General features: G+C 39.6%; 2 protein-coding genes across 10 annotated transcripts in view; one reads left to right on the forward strand and one right to left on the reverse strand.

Moving 5' to 3' along the window:
- Nucleotides 1–16,761, reverse strand: part of GPR17 (G protein-coupled receptor 17) — a 397,229-nt gene that overhangs the window by 120,181 nt on the left and 260,287 nt on the right. The gene's annotated exons all lie outside the window — the stretch shown is intronic.
- IWS1 (interacts with SUPT6H, CTD assembly factor 1) overlaps nt 8,511–16,761 on the forward strand; it is a 66,953-nt gene continuing 58,702 nt past the window's right edge. For 4 of the 9 annotated variants that reach the window (XR_007478365.1, XR_007478366.1, XR_007478367.1 and 1 more), the window contains exon 1: nt 14,673–14,819. Coding sequence is in view for 5 of the 9 variants with exons in the window: in XM_049712167.1 (XP_049568124.1) it covers nt 14,703–14,819 (117 nt within the window). In the remaining 4 variants the exon portion in view is untranslated. Of the gene's footprint in view, nt 8,827–10,892; nt 11,012–14,671; nt 14,820–16,761 lie in introns of those variants that run through there. The other 5 variants (XM_033400149.2, XM_004276862.3, XR_007478368.1 and 2 more) reach the window with 5 other exon arrangements.

The following is a 16,761-nucleotide window of genomic DNA, read 5'->3' on the forward strand; positions in this document are numbered from 1 at the left end:
AGACATAAAGAGGGACAAGGCAGAGACCGAGGGAAAAGGCAGCTATCTACAAGCCAGGGAAAGAATCCTCAGAAGAATGCAACCCTGCTGCCACATTGTTCTTGAACTCCCCACCGCCAGAACTGTGAGAAAATAAATCCCTGTTGTTTAAGCTGCCCAGTCTGTGGTACTTGTTATAGCATCCCTAGCAGACTAATATACCAAGTGATCAAGTTTAACATCTCCTGTGGTATGTCATATTCATATGATATAATGAGAGTGTATTTCACCTCTGTGGTATTCTTCCCCCAAACCCATAACCCCGGTCTAATCATGAGAAAAATATCAGGCAAACCAAATCGAGGGACATTCTACACAAGGGGTCCCCATTCCCCCAGCCACGGACTGGTAGTTGTCCGCAGCCTGTCAGGAACTGGGCAGGACAGCAGGAGGTGAGCAGTGGGCAAGCAAAGCGAAGCTCCACCTGCCCCTCCCCATCGCTCCCCATTGCTCACATTACTGCCTGAACCATAACCCCCAACCACCGTGGACACATTGTCTTCCACGAAACTGGTCCCTGGTGCCGAAAAGGTTGGGGACTGCTGTAATCTACACACTATTTTTCCAGGATGCCTCAAAACTGTCAAGATCATGAAAAACAAGGGAAGTTTGAGAAACTGTCATAGACCAGTGGAGACTGAGGAGATAGTTAAATGCAACGTGGTATCCTGGTTGGGGTCCTAGGACAAAGAAAGGACATTAGTAGAAAAACTGTTGACATTTAAATAAAGTTTAGGGACTTCCCTTGTGGCTTAGTGACTAAGAATCCGCTTGTTAATGCAGGGGACATGGGTTCGAGCCCTGGTCCAGGAAGATCCCACCTGCCGCAGAGGAACTAAGGCCCTGCACCACAACTATTGAGCTTGCGCTCTAGAGTCCACAAGCCACAACTACTGAGCCCGCATGCCACAACTACTGAAGCCTGTGTGCCTAGAGCCCATGCTGCACAAGAGAAGCCACCATAATGAGAAGCCCGTGTGCCACAACTAGAGGAAGACCGCTCGCAGCAACAAAGACCCAATGCAGCCAAAAATAAACAAATAAATAAATAAATAATATTGAAAAATAAATAAAGTTTAGAGTTTAGTTAATGGTATGTATCAGTGTTGGTTTCTGGGTTTTGACAAAACTGATGACAAATGGTAATGCAGGTTGTTAATATTAAGGGAACCTGGATGAGGGATATATGGAAATTAAACTATCTTTGCAAATTTTCTGTAAATCTAAAATTATTCCAAAATTTTAAATGTATTATAAAACAAAAAATCCACTTGAGCCCCTGCTTTCAATTGTTTGGGGATCCATACCAAGGATTACATTTGTTGGGTCATATGGTAATCCTATGTTTAACTTTTTGAGGGATGGCCAAACTTTTTCACAGTGGCTGCACAATTTTACATTCCCACTAGCAACTGTATAAAGATTTCAATTTCTCTATAGCCTCACCAACACTTGTTGGTTTCTATTATTTTGATTACAGTCATTCTAGTTGGTGTGACATGGTATCCCACTGTGGTTTTGATTTGCATTTTTCTAATGACTAATGATGCTGAGTATATTTTCATGCACTTATCGACCACTTGTATTTATATCTTCTTTGGAGAAATGTCTCCTCAAGTCCTTTGCCCATTTTTGAATTGGGCTATTTGTCCTCTTGTTACTGAATTGTAGGAGTTCTTCATATATCTTAGATATTAAGCCCTTATCAGATATATGATTTTCAAAAATGTTCTCCTATTCTGTGGGTTGTCTTTTCACTCTCTTGATAGTGCTCCTTTGATGTACAGAAGTTTTTAGTTTGAACCAAGTCCACTTTATCTATTTTTGTTGTTATTGCCTATGTTTTTGGTGTCATATTTAAGAAACCATCGCTAAATCTAAGGTCACGTAGATTTGCTTGCATGTTTTCTTCTAAAAGTTTTATACCTTTAGCCCTTACATTTAGATCTTTGATCCATTTTGAATTAATTTTTGTATATGGTATAAGATAAGGGTCCAACTTCATTTTTTTGGTATGTTGATGTCCAGTTTTCCTGTTACCGTTTGTTGAAGAGACTGTTCTTTCTCCACTGAACACTCTTGGCACCCTTGTCAAAAATCAGTTGGCTATAGATGTGAGGGTTTATTTCTGGTTCTCAATTCTATTCTATTGGTCTATATGTCTATCCTTATGCCAATGCCACACTGTTTGGATTAATGAAGCTTTGTAGTAAATTTTGAAATCAAGAAGTGAAAGTCCCCCACCTTTGATCTTATTCAAAATTGTTTTAACTCTTCAGGAATTCCTTGCAATTGCATATGTATTTTAGGACAGGTTTATCCACTTCTGAAAAAAAAAACCACTATTGGGATTATGGTAGGGATTACATTGAATCTGCAGATAGATCATTTGGGGTAGTATTACCATCTTAACAATATTAAGTCTTCCAATCCATGAACATGAGATAGCTTTTTATTTATTTATATCTTCTTTAATTGTTTTAACAATGTTTTCTATTTTCAGTGCACAAGGCTTCCACTTCCTTGGTTAACTATATTCCTAAGCATTTTATTTTTTCTGATGTTCTTAGAATTGTTTTTCTTAATTTTCTTTTCAGGTTGTTCATTGCTAGTGTATAGAAAAAAATTAACCTTGGAGTGTTGATTTTGTATTGCAATTTTGCTCTTCCTAGCAGCATTATTCCCAGTAGCCAAAAGGTGGCAACTATTCAAGTGTTCATCAACAGAAGAATGGATAAACAAAATGTGGTATATACATACAATTGAATATTATTTAGCGATAAAAAAATGAAGTTATGACACATTCTACAACATGGATGAACCTTGAAAATATGCTGAGTGAAATAAGCCAGTTACAAAAGGGCAAATATTGTATGGAATACCTAGAATAGGCATATTCACTGAGAAAGAAAGTAGATTAGAAGTTACCAGGGGCTGTGGGTAAGGGAAAATGCGGAGTTATTGTTCAATGGGTACAGAGATTCTGTTTGGGATGTGAAAATTTTTGGAAATATTTGGTGATGGTTACATGACATTATGAATGTAGTTAATGCCAGTGAATTGTGCACTTAAAAATAGATAAAATGGCAAGTTTTATGTTATATATATATTTTTACTAATATAAAAAATATTTTTAAAAAAGGCTGTGAAGGTCACTTGGTTCGACCATGGTTCCAAAGCTGAACCCCTTTATGACACACAGGTAGTCTCCGCTCCCACACTTCCAGTGATATGGTCCTCACCACAAGCCAAAACCAAAACCAGAACCAACTAAGACAAAACAAAAACAGAGAGTCCTTAACTTGAATAATTGTTCAGCCACACACATAATTGTGCGTTGAAGAGGCTTTGCTCAGGGCAGGGCACACACCTATGTTTTCTATAAAAGGCAAGACCAGAATCCATGAAGATATCTCTGCCTGGATCACTGGGCCTAGAGATGGGGCCCAATCATAGCAGGTTGGTCCGGGTAGCTTCCACACCATGGGCAACTGGAGACTGGCACTTCCGGTTTTCAAGTTATGGTCTGTAAGCTTTCAAGATATGGGCTGTAAGTTAGTGGGCTGTGAAGTTAATTTGATATGCTGCCCTAAAACAATAAAACAGCCAGTTATTTTGCCAGCAAAATGTTCATTCATGTCCACGACATGCAATCTATGGTGAACTGCAATCTCACCCAGCGAACAAAGGAGAGGTCCATTTTCTTTATAGAGAAGGGGGCATTGGGAGGGGCTGTTAAACGGAGTCCATTGGAGGAAACTGGGAGTTTGAAGTGTAGTGGCTTTTCATTGGCTAAGGTGTGACCGTTTCTCATTGGCTGCCTATTGCCAGGCAAGGAAAATTTCTTCCTTCCTCCTGCTGGGTGGTAAAGCAGTAATCTTCTTCCTGTTGGACATGCAAAGATACTTCTTTCTGTCGGGTTTGTAACTGATGTGGAGCAGTAGGGCATAAGAGCTCCCCTTTCTGACCTTCTGACTCCATTTTAAATGAGGCTTCTGCTTATCAATTTTCACAGATATAACATGACAAAATTAAATAGAGTTGTATAGGAGTTATCACGTGGAGCAAGAGTAAATGTTATGTGTTTATTAAAAACCTTAAAAGCTTATTCCCACCCTCTTTCCTTGTCCTCCCTTCCCCTGACAGACACCAATATTTTGTTTTTTATACGATTTTCAAATTTAAAAGATATAGTTACAAATATATGTTCTCCTCCCCTTTTCACAAAAGATGACATAGTGTTTTGCACTTTGCATTTTTTCACAGCTTATAAATCTTTTATATATCAGTACATAAGAGAGTTTTCTTGTTTTTTGTTATAGCTACGTAACATTCCATTGTACAGGTGTATCATAATTTTGTGATCATTCCTGTTTGGACATTTAGGTTATTTCCAGTATTTTTCAAATAGTGCTGCAATGAATAATTTTGTAGATACATTATTTGCACATAGTAAAGTATATTTGTAGGATACATTTTCTGAAGTGCAATTGCTAGGCTAAAGGGCATATGCATTTGTAATTTTTATAAACATTGCTAGATTGCTTTTTTTAGGGAGCTACACTAACATACTCCCACCAGCACCCTATGAGAGGGCCTCTCCCTCCATAGCCTCACCAATGGAATGTTATCAGATTTTTGCAACCTGAGAAGTGAAAATTAGTATCTCAATATAATTTTAATTTGCTTTTATCTTACTTTAAGATATATTTTCATGCATCTTAAGGTCATTAAAATTTTCTCGGGACTTCCCTGGTGGCACAGTGGTTAAGAATCCACCTGCCAACGCAGGGGACACGGGATCGATCCCTGGTCCGGGAAGATCCCACATGCCGCGGAGCAACAAAACCCATGCACCACAATTACTGAGCCCGCAAACCACAACTACTGAAGCCCATGCACTTAGAGCCTGTGCTCCGCAACAAGAGAAGCCACCGCAATGAGAAGCCGGCGCAGCGCAACGAAAAGTAGCCCCCGCTAGCTGCAACTAGAGAAAGCCCACGCACAGCAATGAAGACCCAACACAGCCAAAAATAAATAAAGGAATAAATAAATTTATTTAAAAAAACGTTGTTCCTTATAAAAATTTTTTTCTCTTTTGTGAATTGTCATATCCTTTGCCCATTTTTCTATTGAGTTATTAGTCTTATTGATTTCTAGGGGCTCTATATTCATTAGGGAGATTAGCCCTTTGGTCTATGATATGAGTTGAAAAATACTTTTTTTTTAACTTCCTAATCATTTATCTTTTGGTTTTGATAATGGTGTGTTGATTTTGCTACGCATATGTTTTTACATTTATTTTATTATTTTTTAAAGTTTTTATGTTTAGTCAAAATTTTCAGCCTTTTATGGCTTTTAGCTTTCAATTTTTGTTAGAAAGTTCTTTTGCCTCTATTTTTATGAAGGAATTCTTAGGTTGGGTTTTTGTTTGCTGTTTTGGTTGTTCACATAAATAATGTTATACCATTTATAGTATTCTATGACCGTTTTGTTCACTTCATATATTGTGGCGATCCTTCCATGTGAGAGCTAAAGACTCAATTCAATTGTATTAGTGGCGGGGTGGAGTGCCATGGTACTGATGTTTAGTGATTCATTAAACACTATTAATGGGCCTTCAAGCGAGTCCCACTTTTCAATATTACAAATGACTTGGCAGGACACATCTTCCGTGTGTCCTAGTGAGTCATGCGGCTGGGGTGTGAGAACAGTGCACAGACCTGGGGAGCCAGGCTTAGAACGCACTTGTTTCTTTCGTTTCTTCACCGGCAGGGCCCTCTAGTGGCTCAAGCACAAGAAGGCAGGTCAGACTTGGAGACCTGGCTTCTCTGACATAGAATAATGAAATTAAAGGGCCTTGAAATCTTCTGATTCAACTCCCTCATTTGACACAATAAGCTCAGAGCTTGACCCAGAGCCCAGATCTCTGAGCCCCCAGTATGAAACTCTGCCAGTGCCAGGCTGTTCTTTATATTGTGTAACATTTCACTCCCAGACATGTTCATCAAGTTACAGTGTCTCAAAAGGCTGGCCAGATAAATCTTGTATGTCTCTGGGTTATCAGCCAAGGGAAAGAGAGTTCTGGATAGCTGCAAGCTCACTTCTCCCTTCCTCTCTTCTCTGTCCTTATTATCCTTGGTGGGAAAAACAGCCTCCCCCCCTGAGAGCCTCTCTACCACCACCAGCATGGACCAGCTGTGCTGGGACTGGAGAGAGGAATGAGGATTGGAGAGATGGTGGTCTCCAAGATGCAAGGCAGCCAGGACTCAGAAAAGCACACCTGTGCTGCTCCAGGATTTCTCCACTGGGGGCTCTGAAGGACAGCTAGCTGGTGAAAAGGGACTCTGGAAAACTTTCCTGGAGCTGTGTTTGCATTTACAGGCACAATGCTTTGACTAAGACTCTATGTTTATTTCAAAAAGTTTGTCCTGTCTCACTAAGTTAATGGCTTCTTGAGTACAAAAAATAGATCTGACACTTCCCTACAGCCTTCTGGGGCTCCGCACATTACTGTGTGTTCAGTCCACTTCTATCTCTCCATTCTCCAAACCGCCAGGACAGTTAGAATCTTTATGTTAAAATTCAGCAATTATCCTCTTGTAATTACATCGTTTAGCCCAATTACTTTCACGGCTGTTGGTCTTGTACCTTTGGTGAAATTACAAGTTCTTTATTGGCAGGATTTGCACTGGATTCCCTTCCATTTAATCTCTTCCTGGACTTCTGCCCTATTCACCTTGCCTTATTACACAGGTACAATCTCACCCACTCTCTTTAGAAGAGAGCTTAGATCCTGGGGCCTCTTCTATTAAATGGAAGGAAATGAATATTTTAATTTTGCATTTTGGTTCCAGGCACCATTAATTCCTTTCTCTTATAATTCTCACAACAGCCTGAGAAGATGTCATTCTTACAGCTGAAGGGGCAGACTTGGATTTCAAAGCTGGTTTCCACTATACAGGGGAAAGAATGTCCATGAACTCTCTTGCAAGAAAATGACAATTTCCAGAGAAACCATCCCTCTCTCTTCCTTCTCTTTTCATATCCTTCTCTGGAGCCTAGAACTGGGTTCTGCCAGCATATTCTGACTGGCTAACAAAGGGTTCCAGGATTATCAAAGCTGGAATGTGGCTTCACTTAAAGGCATTTTGAGAATTCATAGCAAAGCTAGCATCAGGGAATTCACATATCTCAACTCCAAGGTAGGAGATGGACCTTTCAGGGCACCACATGAGGCCTTACAGCAGGCTAGGCATGCCCAGAAATCCAGTTCGAGGTGTATGCTTTGTCACTAACAAAAGGCCCTAATTCTGCAACTCTATACCTGCTGGGGAACATTTGCTTATACCTCCTCTGGCCCTCCTCCAATCCAAAGGTAGTAACATTGTCCTCTTTATTTAAGAGAAAAACAAACAAGCAAGGAAATAGATTTTATTTGGGGTATTGCAATAGGGAGAGCACACCAGATATGAAGATCAGAATGTCTAGGTTGTGTGGTTTTGTCTTAGGCTTTCATAGGGAGGAAGGTGGGATGATTTATAGTCGGGATTGATTTGCAATCAGAAGTTTCAATCAGTCAAGTGAACAGAAAATATTTATCTCCGTATCTAGCTAGTTTTAGAGGGCAAAGATTTGAACAGGAAGTTTGAGGATCTGAGTCCGCCCTTATGAGCAGGTTCAGAAAAATGGGGAAAGGTCTTTGGCCTTGTCACGGGTAAACAAGGGGGTCTTCTGTAAGTCTTACAGGACTCATGAAAAAGGGTGGAGAGTGAGTTTTACCTAAGAGATAGGGACAAGGATGGTTCTTTACAGTGAGCCGTTCTGGGAACACTGACAGGTCAGGAAGTTTCTAACCATTGTTGTTTCCAGGGAGCATATAGTGCTCAAGTCAAGTTCAACAGTGTGACTTCCTCAAGATTTCATTAGGGGGGACTCTTCCGGAAGCAAAAACCTGTACTTCGTATTGTTGACCAAATGGCTTTTTAAGATGAAAGTTAAGTCGTTATTTTAAAAAAGAAAGGAAGAAAAATGCCTTGAAAAGAGGCCCTTTTGATCACGCCACTTGGTAACTCAGCCTACTTCGCCAGGTTTCGAACTACAAGTCCCAGAGGGCAATGCGCCACTTCCTCCCCGTACTAAGGGCGGGAATCAAGCGCCTCGCTGCATTATGGGAACAACAGTTAATTTCCGTATGATGGAAAATTTAATTTTAGCGGGTCTTCATTTTTCAGAAGAGTAAATTAGAAGGTCCTCGAACAAGGCGCGGACGGAGAACCCATACAGTAACATTATCATCTCCATGGGGAACGGACCAGGTTCCTCCAAGGGAAGGTTTTAACCGCAGCCGCGGCTCCCGCTCAATTTTCCCAGCAGTCTCCTTTCCGGTCGTGTCGTGCGTCATTACCGTTGCGCCTTCTCATTGGCCGGATGACAGGTGACGGCGCCTGCGCACTGAATTCTTTTGAGGGTCGTGGGCAGGCGCCATTTTGGCCCTAGAGGTGCTTCTGGGAAGTAGTGCGGTGACCCACACACCTTGCCAGCCTTCCGGGTACGGCCTCGTCTGCCCGGGCTTTCTAGGTCGAAGTGTTCGCGTCTGCAGCTGTTGCTGCCTTAATCTCCGCAGCCTCCAAGGCCTCTAGTCGGGTGGGAGCCTCTGAGCACCGGGCCGCGCCGTCGGTGGTCACAGAGCCGGGAAGGAGGTGACGGGGGCGGCGCGGGGCGCAGACACTCCCCGCCGAGACCCGCCTGCCATGGACTCGGAATATTACAGCGGCGACCAGTCAGGTGGGGCCCGGACCTAGGGGACAGGGCTGGGGGCGGAGCGGTTACTTGGCCGGGCTTGGCCTCGCACTCCCGCGGGGGAGGGGTGGGGAGGGGAGGGACGCCCCGGAGACTTCCCTTCCGCCGACCGGGTCTAATGGGGAGTGAGGCTGAGCGCTGAGAGCCCGCCGACGGGCTGCGGCCGCCGAAGTTAGAACCTCGGAGAGGGAATTTTAGAGGGACAGTTGTCTTCTGAATCGGCGAAGGACGTTGCTGCATTAGGGAGCCACTTCCATACATCAGACACTTACTGTGTGCAAAGTACGAGGGAAGGTCTACTGATAGGGGTTTTTTTTCAGGAGTTGAGAGTGATTTTCGAGAATCCGAGGGAGTTAGCTGTTCATTGGGGTTGCAGGATCTTATGTAGACTTTTCACTAGGAGTTGGTACTAGTTTGATCTCGCCTGCAAACTAGTTTCTCCCATTAAAGAACAAACACGTAGGACCCGTATTTGAGTTGTATACATATTTTACAATAAGGCGTGTTCCTCTGGGGCTTACTAGCGATTTTTGTTCCTTTCCTTCACCTTGAGATCTTTCCCCTTTCTCCTCACTGAAGTTCTCCTTTCTTTTCCTGTTTAGTCTGTAAACACGGCCCCCCCCCCCCCCCCCCGCTAACACCGTGCTAGCCACCGGAGATCCAAAGATGAATAAGGCAGAACCTCGTGGGGAATAAAAACGTTACTTTTGCTTTCCTATTGTGTCCTAGTTCCATTGAGTATTCTCTATCAAAAGGGCTTAAATAATTTTCTAAGCGTTAATTACTCCGTTGTGTTTTGAGTTCACTTCGATTCCTTATCATGTGACGGCGAATAGTAGTGACTGCAAACACGTTTCCAAACACATACTGCTCTTTTGCTTTAAACGGTTTCCTGATGTTTTCAAAAATAGTTGTCAGTTCATTTGTGTTTTTAAATTACTTTTAAATAAGTAATCATATGTAATATGTGTATATAACGGGCTGAAAGACATGAAAAGTTAGCAATTTCCTGACTTTTCATTTTTTTAGCCATTTTTTGACGTTCATCCCTGTATTCCTAACTTATGCTATCTCGTTGCATCATTTTTAGGCATTGTGTAACGATTTCCTATTATGCTAGGACAGGGTCTTAGCCTCTCTGTGCCCTCTTTCCCCCATATTCTAACCATTGAAGCATAAGTTTTCGTTACACTTCAGAATTTTTTATGACTATATGATAAGAATATTAAATATTAAATATATATGTTCTTTACTCCTTAGCTAAGTAGAGAAGCTCATTAGTATGATACTGATTTCATTCTTACACATTTTTTGATTTTCCTATAGTTGAGTGCTTCATTATTAAAAATTTATTTATTTTTAGTAAACTCCTAACCAAGGCTTCCCATATTCTCCAACAACTCTAAATTCCTCTCAGTACAATTTTACTTTGTATTTTTAAAGTATTGGTTAAAGATAGGTAACAATTTGTTTTATAACAGTATAGTAGTATATGCTTTACTTTAAGGAGTTTACACTATTTCTGGACTGGAGTTCCTTGTGCTCTTCATTCATAAACAAATACTGTACCAGACAGTGTTCTGGGCTCCAGGGATTCAGCAGTGAACCAAAAATCCCTGTTCTTTTGGCACTTTCATTCAAGCGAGGAGAGAAGCACATTAAACAAAACTAATTTGGAAAGTCATGTAGTACATCCGAAGGTGGTAAGTAAGTGCTATGGAGAAAATAGACTCAGGTATTTTAACATAAAGTTGAAATAAAGTGCACACTATTAGTTTGTTGACTTGGTCCTTAGTGATATTTATTAAGCTTCATGTTCCTGTAATGATATATTCTCACTGCCACATGTGTCAACAATACAAGTTATGATTATTGGTATTTATGTAAGTATTGTACTGTTGTCTTATTCCCAAATTAGCATCATTAGTTATGCTTCATCAGTGCTCTTACACTTGTTCTTGCTCTTACATTTTTCTTGATTCATTGTGTTCATTTCAGTTGTAGATGTCGTCCATCTTACACCTTAAGTGGGTTTTTGTTTTATTTTTAAGCAGATGATGGTGGCGCTACCCCAGTACAGGATGAACGGGATTCAGGGTCAGACGTTGAGGATGATGTAAATGAGCAGCACTCTGGATCAGACACTGGAAGTGTAGAACGTCATTCAGAGGTATTGGCTAAACAACATCTTTGGGGAGGCTTTTCCCTTGCATATTCTATGAGACCTGTTTTATTTAGGAGTTGTACAGACCCTGTCTTAGGGTCTAGGCTTCAAACCCTTCAAAAATGATAGAGAACTGCTTTAAAAGTAAATAAATAGGGATAGTCTGGTTACTTACGAAATCACAGGGAAATAAGTATTGATTGAGTCCCATTTTGGATATTAGGCAGTTTCAACTGTGCTTATTGATTCAGAAAATAGGCCAGGCTTTTGATATTTGACTAGGCTTCCCCATTCCCAGAATGATGTCTTAGTGGGGCAGTGAGGATTTGCAATCTGAAGAAACATCAATTGAAATAGAAAGTTATGGTGGTTATCACCTATTAAATTTATATGATTTTAATTTGCTTCCCTGGTTATACAGTCTGTACTGCACAATGTTAACAAAATAAAATTGGGACTTTTTCCAATAATTCAGGTGTAAGTTTTTGGTAAACACAAACTGAAACGTAGGAATGATAAAGATGGCCAATATACCATATATTTTGCTTGACTACACATGCACAGAAAATTGTCCAATTTTAAGTAGTAGATGCAGTTGTTAGAGATTGTATTATTGACTCTGTCCTGTGGCATATCACTAGTATATTCATATATCCAACAAATATTTTTTGAGCACCTGCTATGTGTCAGGCTCTTTTGAGTGACTAAATGAGGTTCCACTGCCACGAAAATCCTCTCCTTGGATTTATTTTCCAGCAGGGGGAGAAAGACATTAAACAATATACACTTTTTTAAAAAAAAATTTTTTATTTTTGGCTGCATTGGGTCTTCGTTGCCGCACATGGGCTTTCTCTAGTTGCGGCGAACGGGGGCTACTCTTTGTTGTGGTGAGTGGGCTTCTCATTGTGGTGGCTTCTTTTGTTGCGGAGGACGGGCTCTAGGCGTGTGGGCTTCAGTAGTTGTGGCACGCGAGCTCAGTAGTTGTGGCTTGTGGGCTCTAGAGCGCAGGCTCAGTAGTTGTGGCGCATGGGCTTAGTTGCTCTGCAACATGTGGGATCTTCCCGGACCAGGGCCAAATCCGTGTCCCCTGTCTGTATTGGCAGGCAGATTCTTAATCACTGCGCCACCAGGGAAGCCCTCCACACTTCTTTTTAAAAATTGTAGTTTGTTAGGAGGTGATAAATGCTGTGGAGAAATAAGAAAGTTTGAACAGAGTGAGGGGTGCCAAGGTGGAGGGCAGGCTTTAGTGTTAAATAGGGAGGTACACGTAGGCCTTATTGAGAAAGTGACATTTGAATCAAGATGTGGAAGGAGGTGAAGGAATAGCACGTGTCTATGTAGGGGATGAACATTCCTAACAAAGAGCTAAGGTGGTAGCCATTGTGGCTAGAATAAATAGGGGGCAGGTGAGATCAGAAGTGAGAGGAAGGCTTATTTTTTAGTTATTTTGACATCGTTCAGTTTTTGGTATACTCTTAAGCATTTAGACTAAATTCTAATTAAAATGTAATTGATAGGTAGAAATTATTTGATAACATAAACATTGTTACAGTTTATTTAGTGTATAATATCTTAACTTTCCATTTTGGAAAACAGGAGATTGACTGATGGCTTCATGCTTCAGTTATAAATGTATAAATGTAGTGTTGACTTTCTTTTTTTCAACTACTTTTTTAATGAGATGGATTCTAAATAAATAAATGTGCATGTTGAAAATTTGGAAATCATATAAAAGTCTGAAGAAGAAAATTGAAGTCAGCATACTCCTGTCACAGAAATGACTTAACTTTTTTACATTATTTCTCCTGCATTTTTGTTCTCATTATATAGAACATATGTATACATTTTAAGTTACTTGTGTTTTTACTATATGTTACGTATCAATATAACATTTTTATCTCTTCACTTAACATTATACTTAAGTATTTCCCCATGTCGTTAAAGATTCCCACTAAGTGTAATTTTTAATGGTTGCATAATATTTCATAATATGGATGGACTATTACTTATTCAACAGTTTCCTGATTATTAACATTTAGACTGTTTAGCTGTTATAAATGAAGTCTGCCATGAACATATTTTTGTGCTTTTCGTAGATTTTCCCCTCCAGGAGGGTTATCCTAATTTGCTAAACTTCTAGTAGTTTGAGTGCCAATTGTACCCTTGAAAGAGTACAGTTATATTAAATGGAGCAGTGCAGGTTATAGCCCCCAAGCTTAAAAGATGTGTATTAGTTTCCTATTGCTGCCATAGCAACCTGATATAAATTTAGTGGCTTAAAAAAAGAGATTTGTTTCTTACAATTCTGGATGTCAGAAGTCCTAAGTGGGTCACACTGGGTTAAAATCAAGGTGGCACCAGGGTTGTGTTCCTTCTCTAAGGGAGAATCTGCTCCCTTGCCTTCTCTAGCTGTACAGGCCACTTGCACTCATTGGCATATGGCTTCTTCCTCCATCTTCAAAGCTAGAACTGTAGCATCTTTAAATCTCTCAGACCTTAGCTTGTGTTCTCACAAGTCTGTCTCTTACTCTGACCCTCCTGCCTCCCTCCCATAAGGACCCTTTGTAATTATACTGGGCCTACTCAGATAATCCAGGGTAATCTTCCTATCCTTAATTACATCTGCACATCCCTTTTGCATATTTACATGTTCTGGGGATTAGGATGTGGACATCTTTTGTGGGGGCATTGTTTTGCCTGCTGCAAGATGGTACTCACAAAGTGATTTTTCCAAATAATGTTTTTCCCGTTTGCATTTTGGAGTTCAGGCTAGTTGTGGTTTGTTTTTTTGGTTTGTTTTTTAATTCATTTTATCTATAATACTCATTCTGCATGTGTTTCTTTAGATCTCTAAGGAAACTGTTAAAAAAGATCAAGATAATATTTTAAAACAATGCAAAAAATATGATGAAAAAAATCAAAATCTTAAAGTCAGGATCAGTAACAGTGCTTTACTGGTCCATATTGGAGCCTGAAGCAAAAGGAAAACTTAGTCGTATGTATGCTAGTATTTAAATTTTGATATTTTTTTCATCATGGATTTTTGTGTCAGATTTGACCTTTAAAAAATCACCTTTTTTTCTAAAAATATCTTTATTGAGATAAATTTACATACCATACAATTCACCCATTTTAAAGTATGCAATTCAGTGGTCTTTAGTGTATTTACAGTAGTACAGCCATCACCATAGTCAATTTTAGAATATTTTCATCACATTGAAAAGAAACCCTTTAGCTGTTACCTCCTTATCACCCCCACCCCCCAACCCCTCCTTGTTCTGGACATTTCATATGAATGGAATTATATAACATGTGGTCCTTTGTGACTGGCTTCTTTCACTTAATGCTTTCAATGTTTATCCAAGTTGTAGCATGTATCAGTACTTCATTCCTTTTTGTGATCAGTAATATTCCATTCTTTGGATATACCATATTTTGTTTATCCATTTGTCAGTTGATGGACATTTAAGTTGCTGCTACTGTTTTTTACATTTGCTGCATCAGTTTACATTCCCACCAACAGTGCACAAGTGTTCCCTTTCCTCCCCATCCTCCCCAACACTTGTTGTTTCTTGTCTTTTTTTTTTTCTTTGCGGTACGCGGGCCTCTCACTGTTGTGGCCTCTCCCATTGTGGAGCACAGGCTCTGGATGTGCAGGCTCAGCGGCCATGGCTCACGGGCCCAGCCGCTCCACGGCATGTGGGATCTTCCCAGACCGGGGCACGAACCCGTGTCCCCTGAATCAGCAGTCGGACTCTCAACCACTGCGCCACCAGGGAAGCCCTCTTGTCTTTTTGATAAGAGCTGGTGTGAGGTAATATTGTAGCTTTGATGTGCATTTCCGTGATGATGATTGATCTTTTCATGTGTCTGTTGGTCATCTGTATGACTTCTTTGGCCAAATGTCTATTCAGATCCTCTGCCCATTTTGTTATTGGGTTATTTGTTTTTTTTAATGTTGAGTTGTATGAATTCTTTGTGTATTTTGGATATTAACCCCTTATCAAATATATTTTTTGCAAATATTTTATTCTATTAAGTAGGCGGCCTTTTTGTTTTGTTGATAGTTTCCTTTGCTATGCAAACTTTTAGTTTGATATAGTTCCTTTGTTTACTTTAGCTTTTGTTTCCCTTTCCTGAGGAGACATATCCAAAAAACATGGCTAAGACCAGTGTCAAAGAGTGCACTGCGTATGTTTTCTTCTAGGAGTTTTATGGTTTTAGGTCTTACATTTAAGTTTTTAACCCATTTTGAGTATACTGTTGTATATGGTGTGAAAGTAATCCAGTTTGATTCTTTTTCATGTAGCTGTCCACTTTTCCCAACACCATTTATTGAAGAGACTATTTTTTCTCATTGTATATTCTTGGCTCCTTTGTTGTAGATCATTTGACCATATATGCATGGGTTTGTTTCTGGGCTCTGTATTCTGTTCGGTCGATCTATGTGTCTGTTTTCTATGCCAGTGTTAACACTGTTTTGACTACTGTAGCTTCGTAATATAGTTTGAGATCTAGGCATATAATGCCTCTGGCTTTGTTCTTTCTCAAGATTGTTTTGGCTATTCAGTATCTTCTGTGGTTCCATAGAGATTTTAGGATTATTTTTTCTAGTTTTTTGAAAAATGTCATAATTTTGAAATGGATTGCATTAAATCTGTAGATTGCTTTGGGTATTATGGTCATTTTAACAATATCAATTTTTCTAATCCATAAGCACATAATAGCTTTCTTTTTATTTGTGTCTTCAATTTTTTTTATCAGTGTCTTACAGTTTTCAGTGTACTCTCCTTGTTAAATTTATTCCTAGATTCTTTTACTCTTTTTGAGGCAATTATAGATGGGATTGTTTTCTTAATTTCTTTTTATAGTTCATTGTTAGTGTAAAGAAGTGCAACAGATTTTTGTATATTGATTTGTATTCTACAATTTTACTGAATTCATTGATTATTTCTATCAGTTTTCTGGTGGAGTCTCTAGGGTTTTCTCTATATATTATGTCATCTGCAAATAAAGACCATGCTACATCTTCCTTTCTGATTTGGATGCCTTTTCTTTTTCTTGGCTAATTGCTAAGCCTTCCAATACTGTGTTGTATAAAAGTGGTGAGAGTGGGCATTCTTGTCTTGTTCCTGATCTTAGAGGAAAAGCTTACACCTTTGCACCATTGAGTGTGATGTTGGCTGTGGGCTTGTCATATGGCCTTTATTATGTTGAGACACATTCTCTCTTTACCCAGTTTGTTAAGAGTTTTTGTCATGAATCAATGTTGAATTACTTTTTTTTTGCATCTGTTGAGATGATCATGTGATTTTTAACTTTCATTTTGTTAATATGGTATATCACATTGATTGATTTGTGGATGTTGAACCATCCTTGCATCCCTGGAATAAATCCCATTTGACCATGGTATATGATTCTTTTAATGTATTGCTGAATTTGGTTTGTTAATAATTTGTAGAGGATTTTTGCATCTATGTTCATCAAGGATATTGGCCTGTAATTTTCCTTTCTTGTGTCCATGTCTGATTTTGGTATCAGGGTAATGCTGGCTTCATAAAATGAGGTTGGAAGTGCTCCCTCCTCTTCAATTTTTTGGCACTCTTTGAGAAGGACTGGTATTAATTCTTCTTTAAATGTTTGGTGGAATTCACCAGTAAAGCCATCTGGTCCTGAACTTTTCTATGTTGGGCGGTTTTTGATTACTGATTCCATCTCTTCACAGTAATCAGTCTATTTAGATTTTCTGTTTCTTC

The sequence above is a fragment of the Orcinus orca genome, chromosome 7 (assembly GCF_937001465.1).
Source record: "Orcinus orca chromosome 7, mOrcOrc1.1, whole genome shotgun sequence".
Lineage (NCBI taxonomy): Eukaryota > Metazoa > Chordata > Mammalia > Artiodactyla > Delphinidae > Orcinus > Orcinus orca.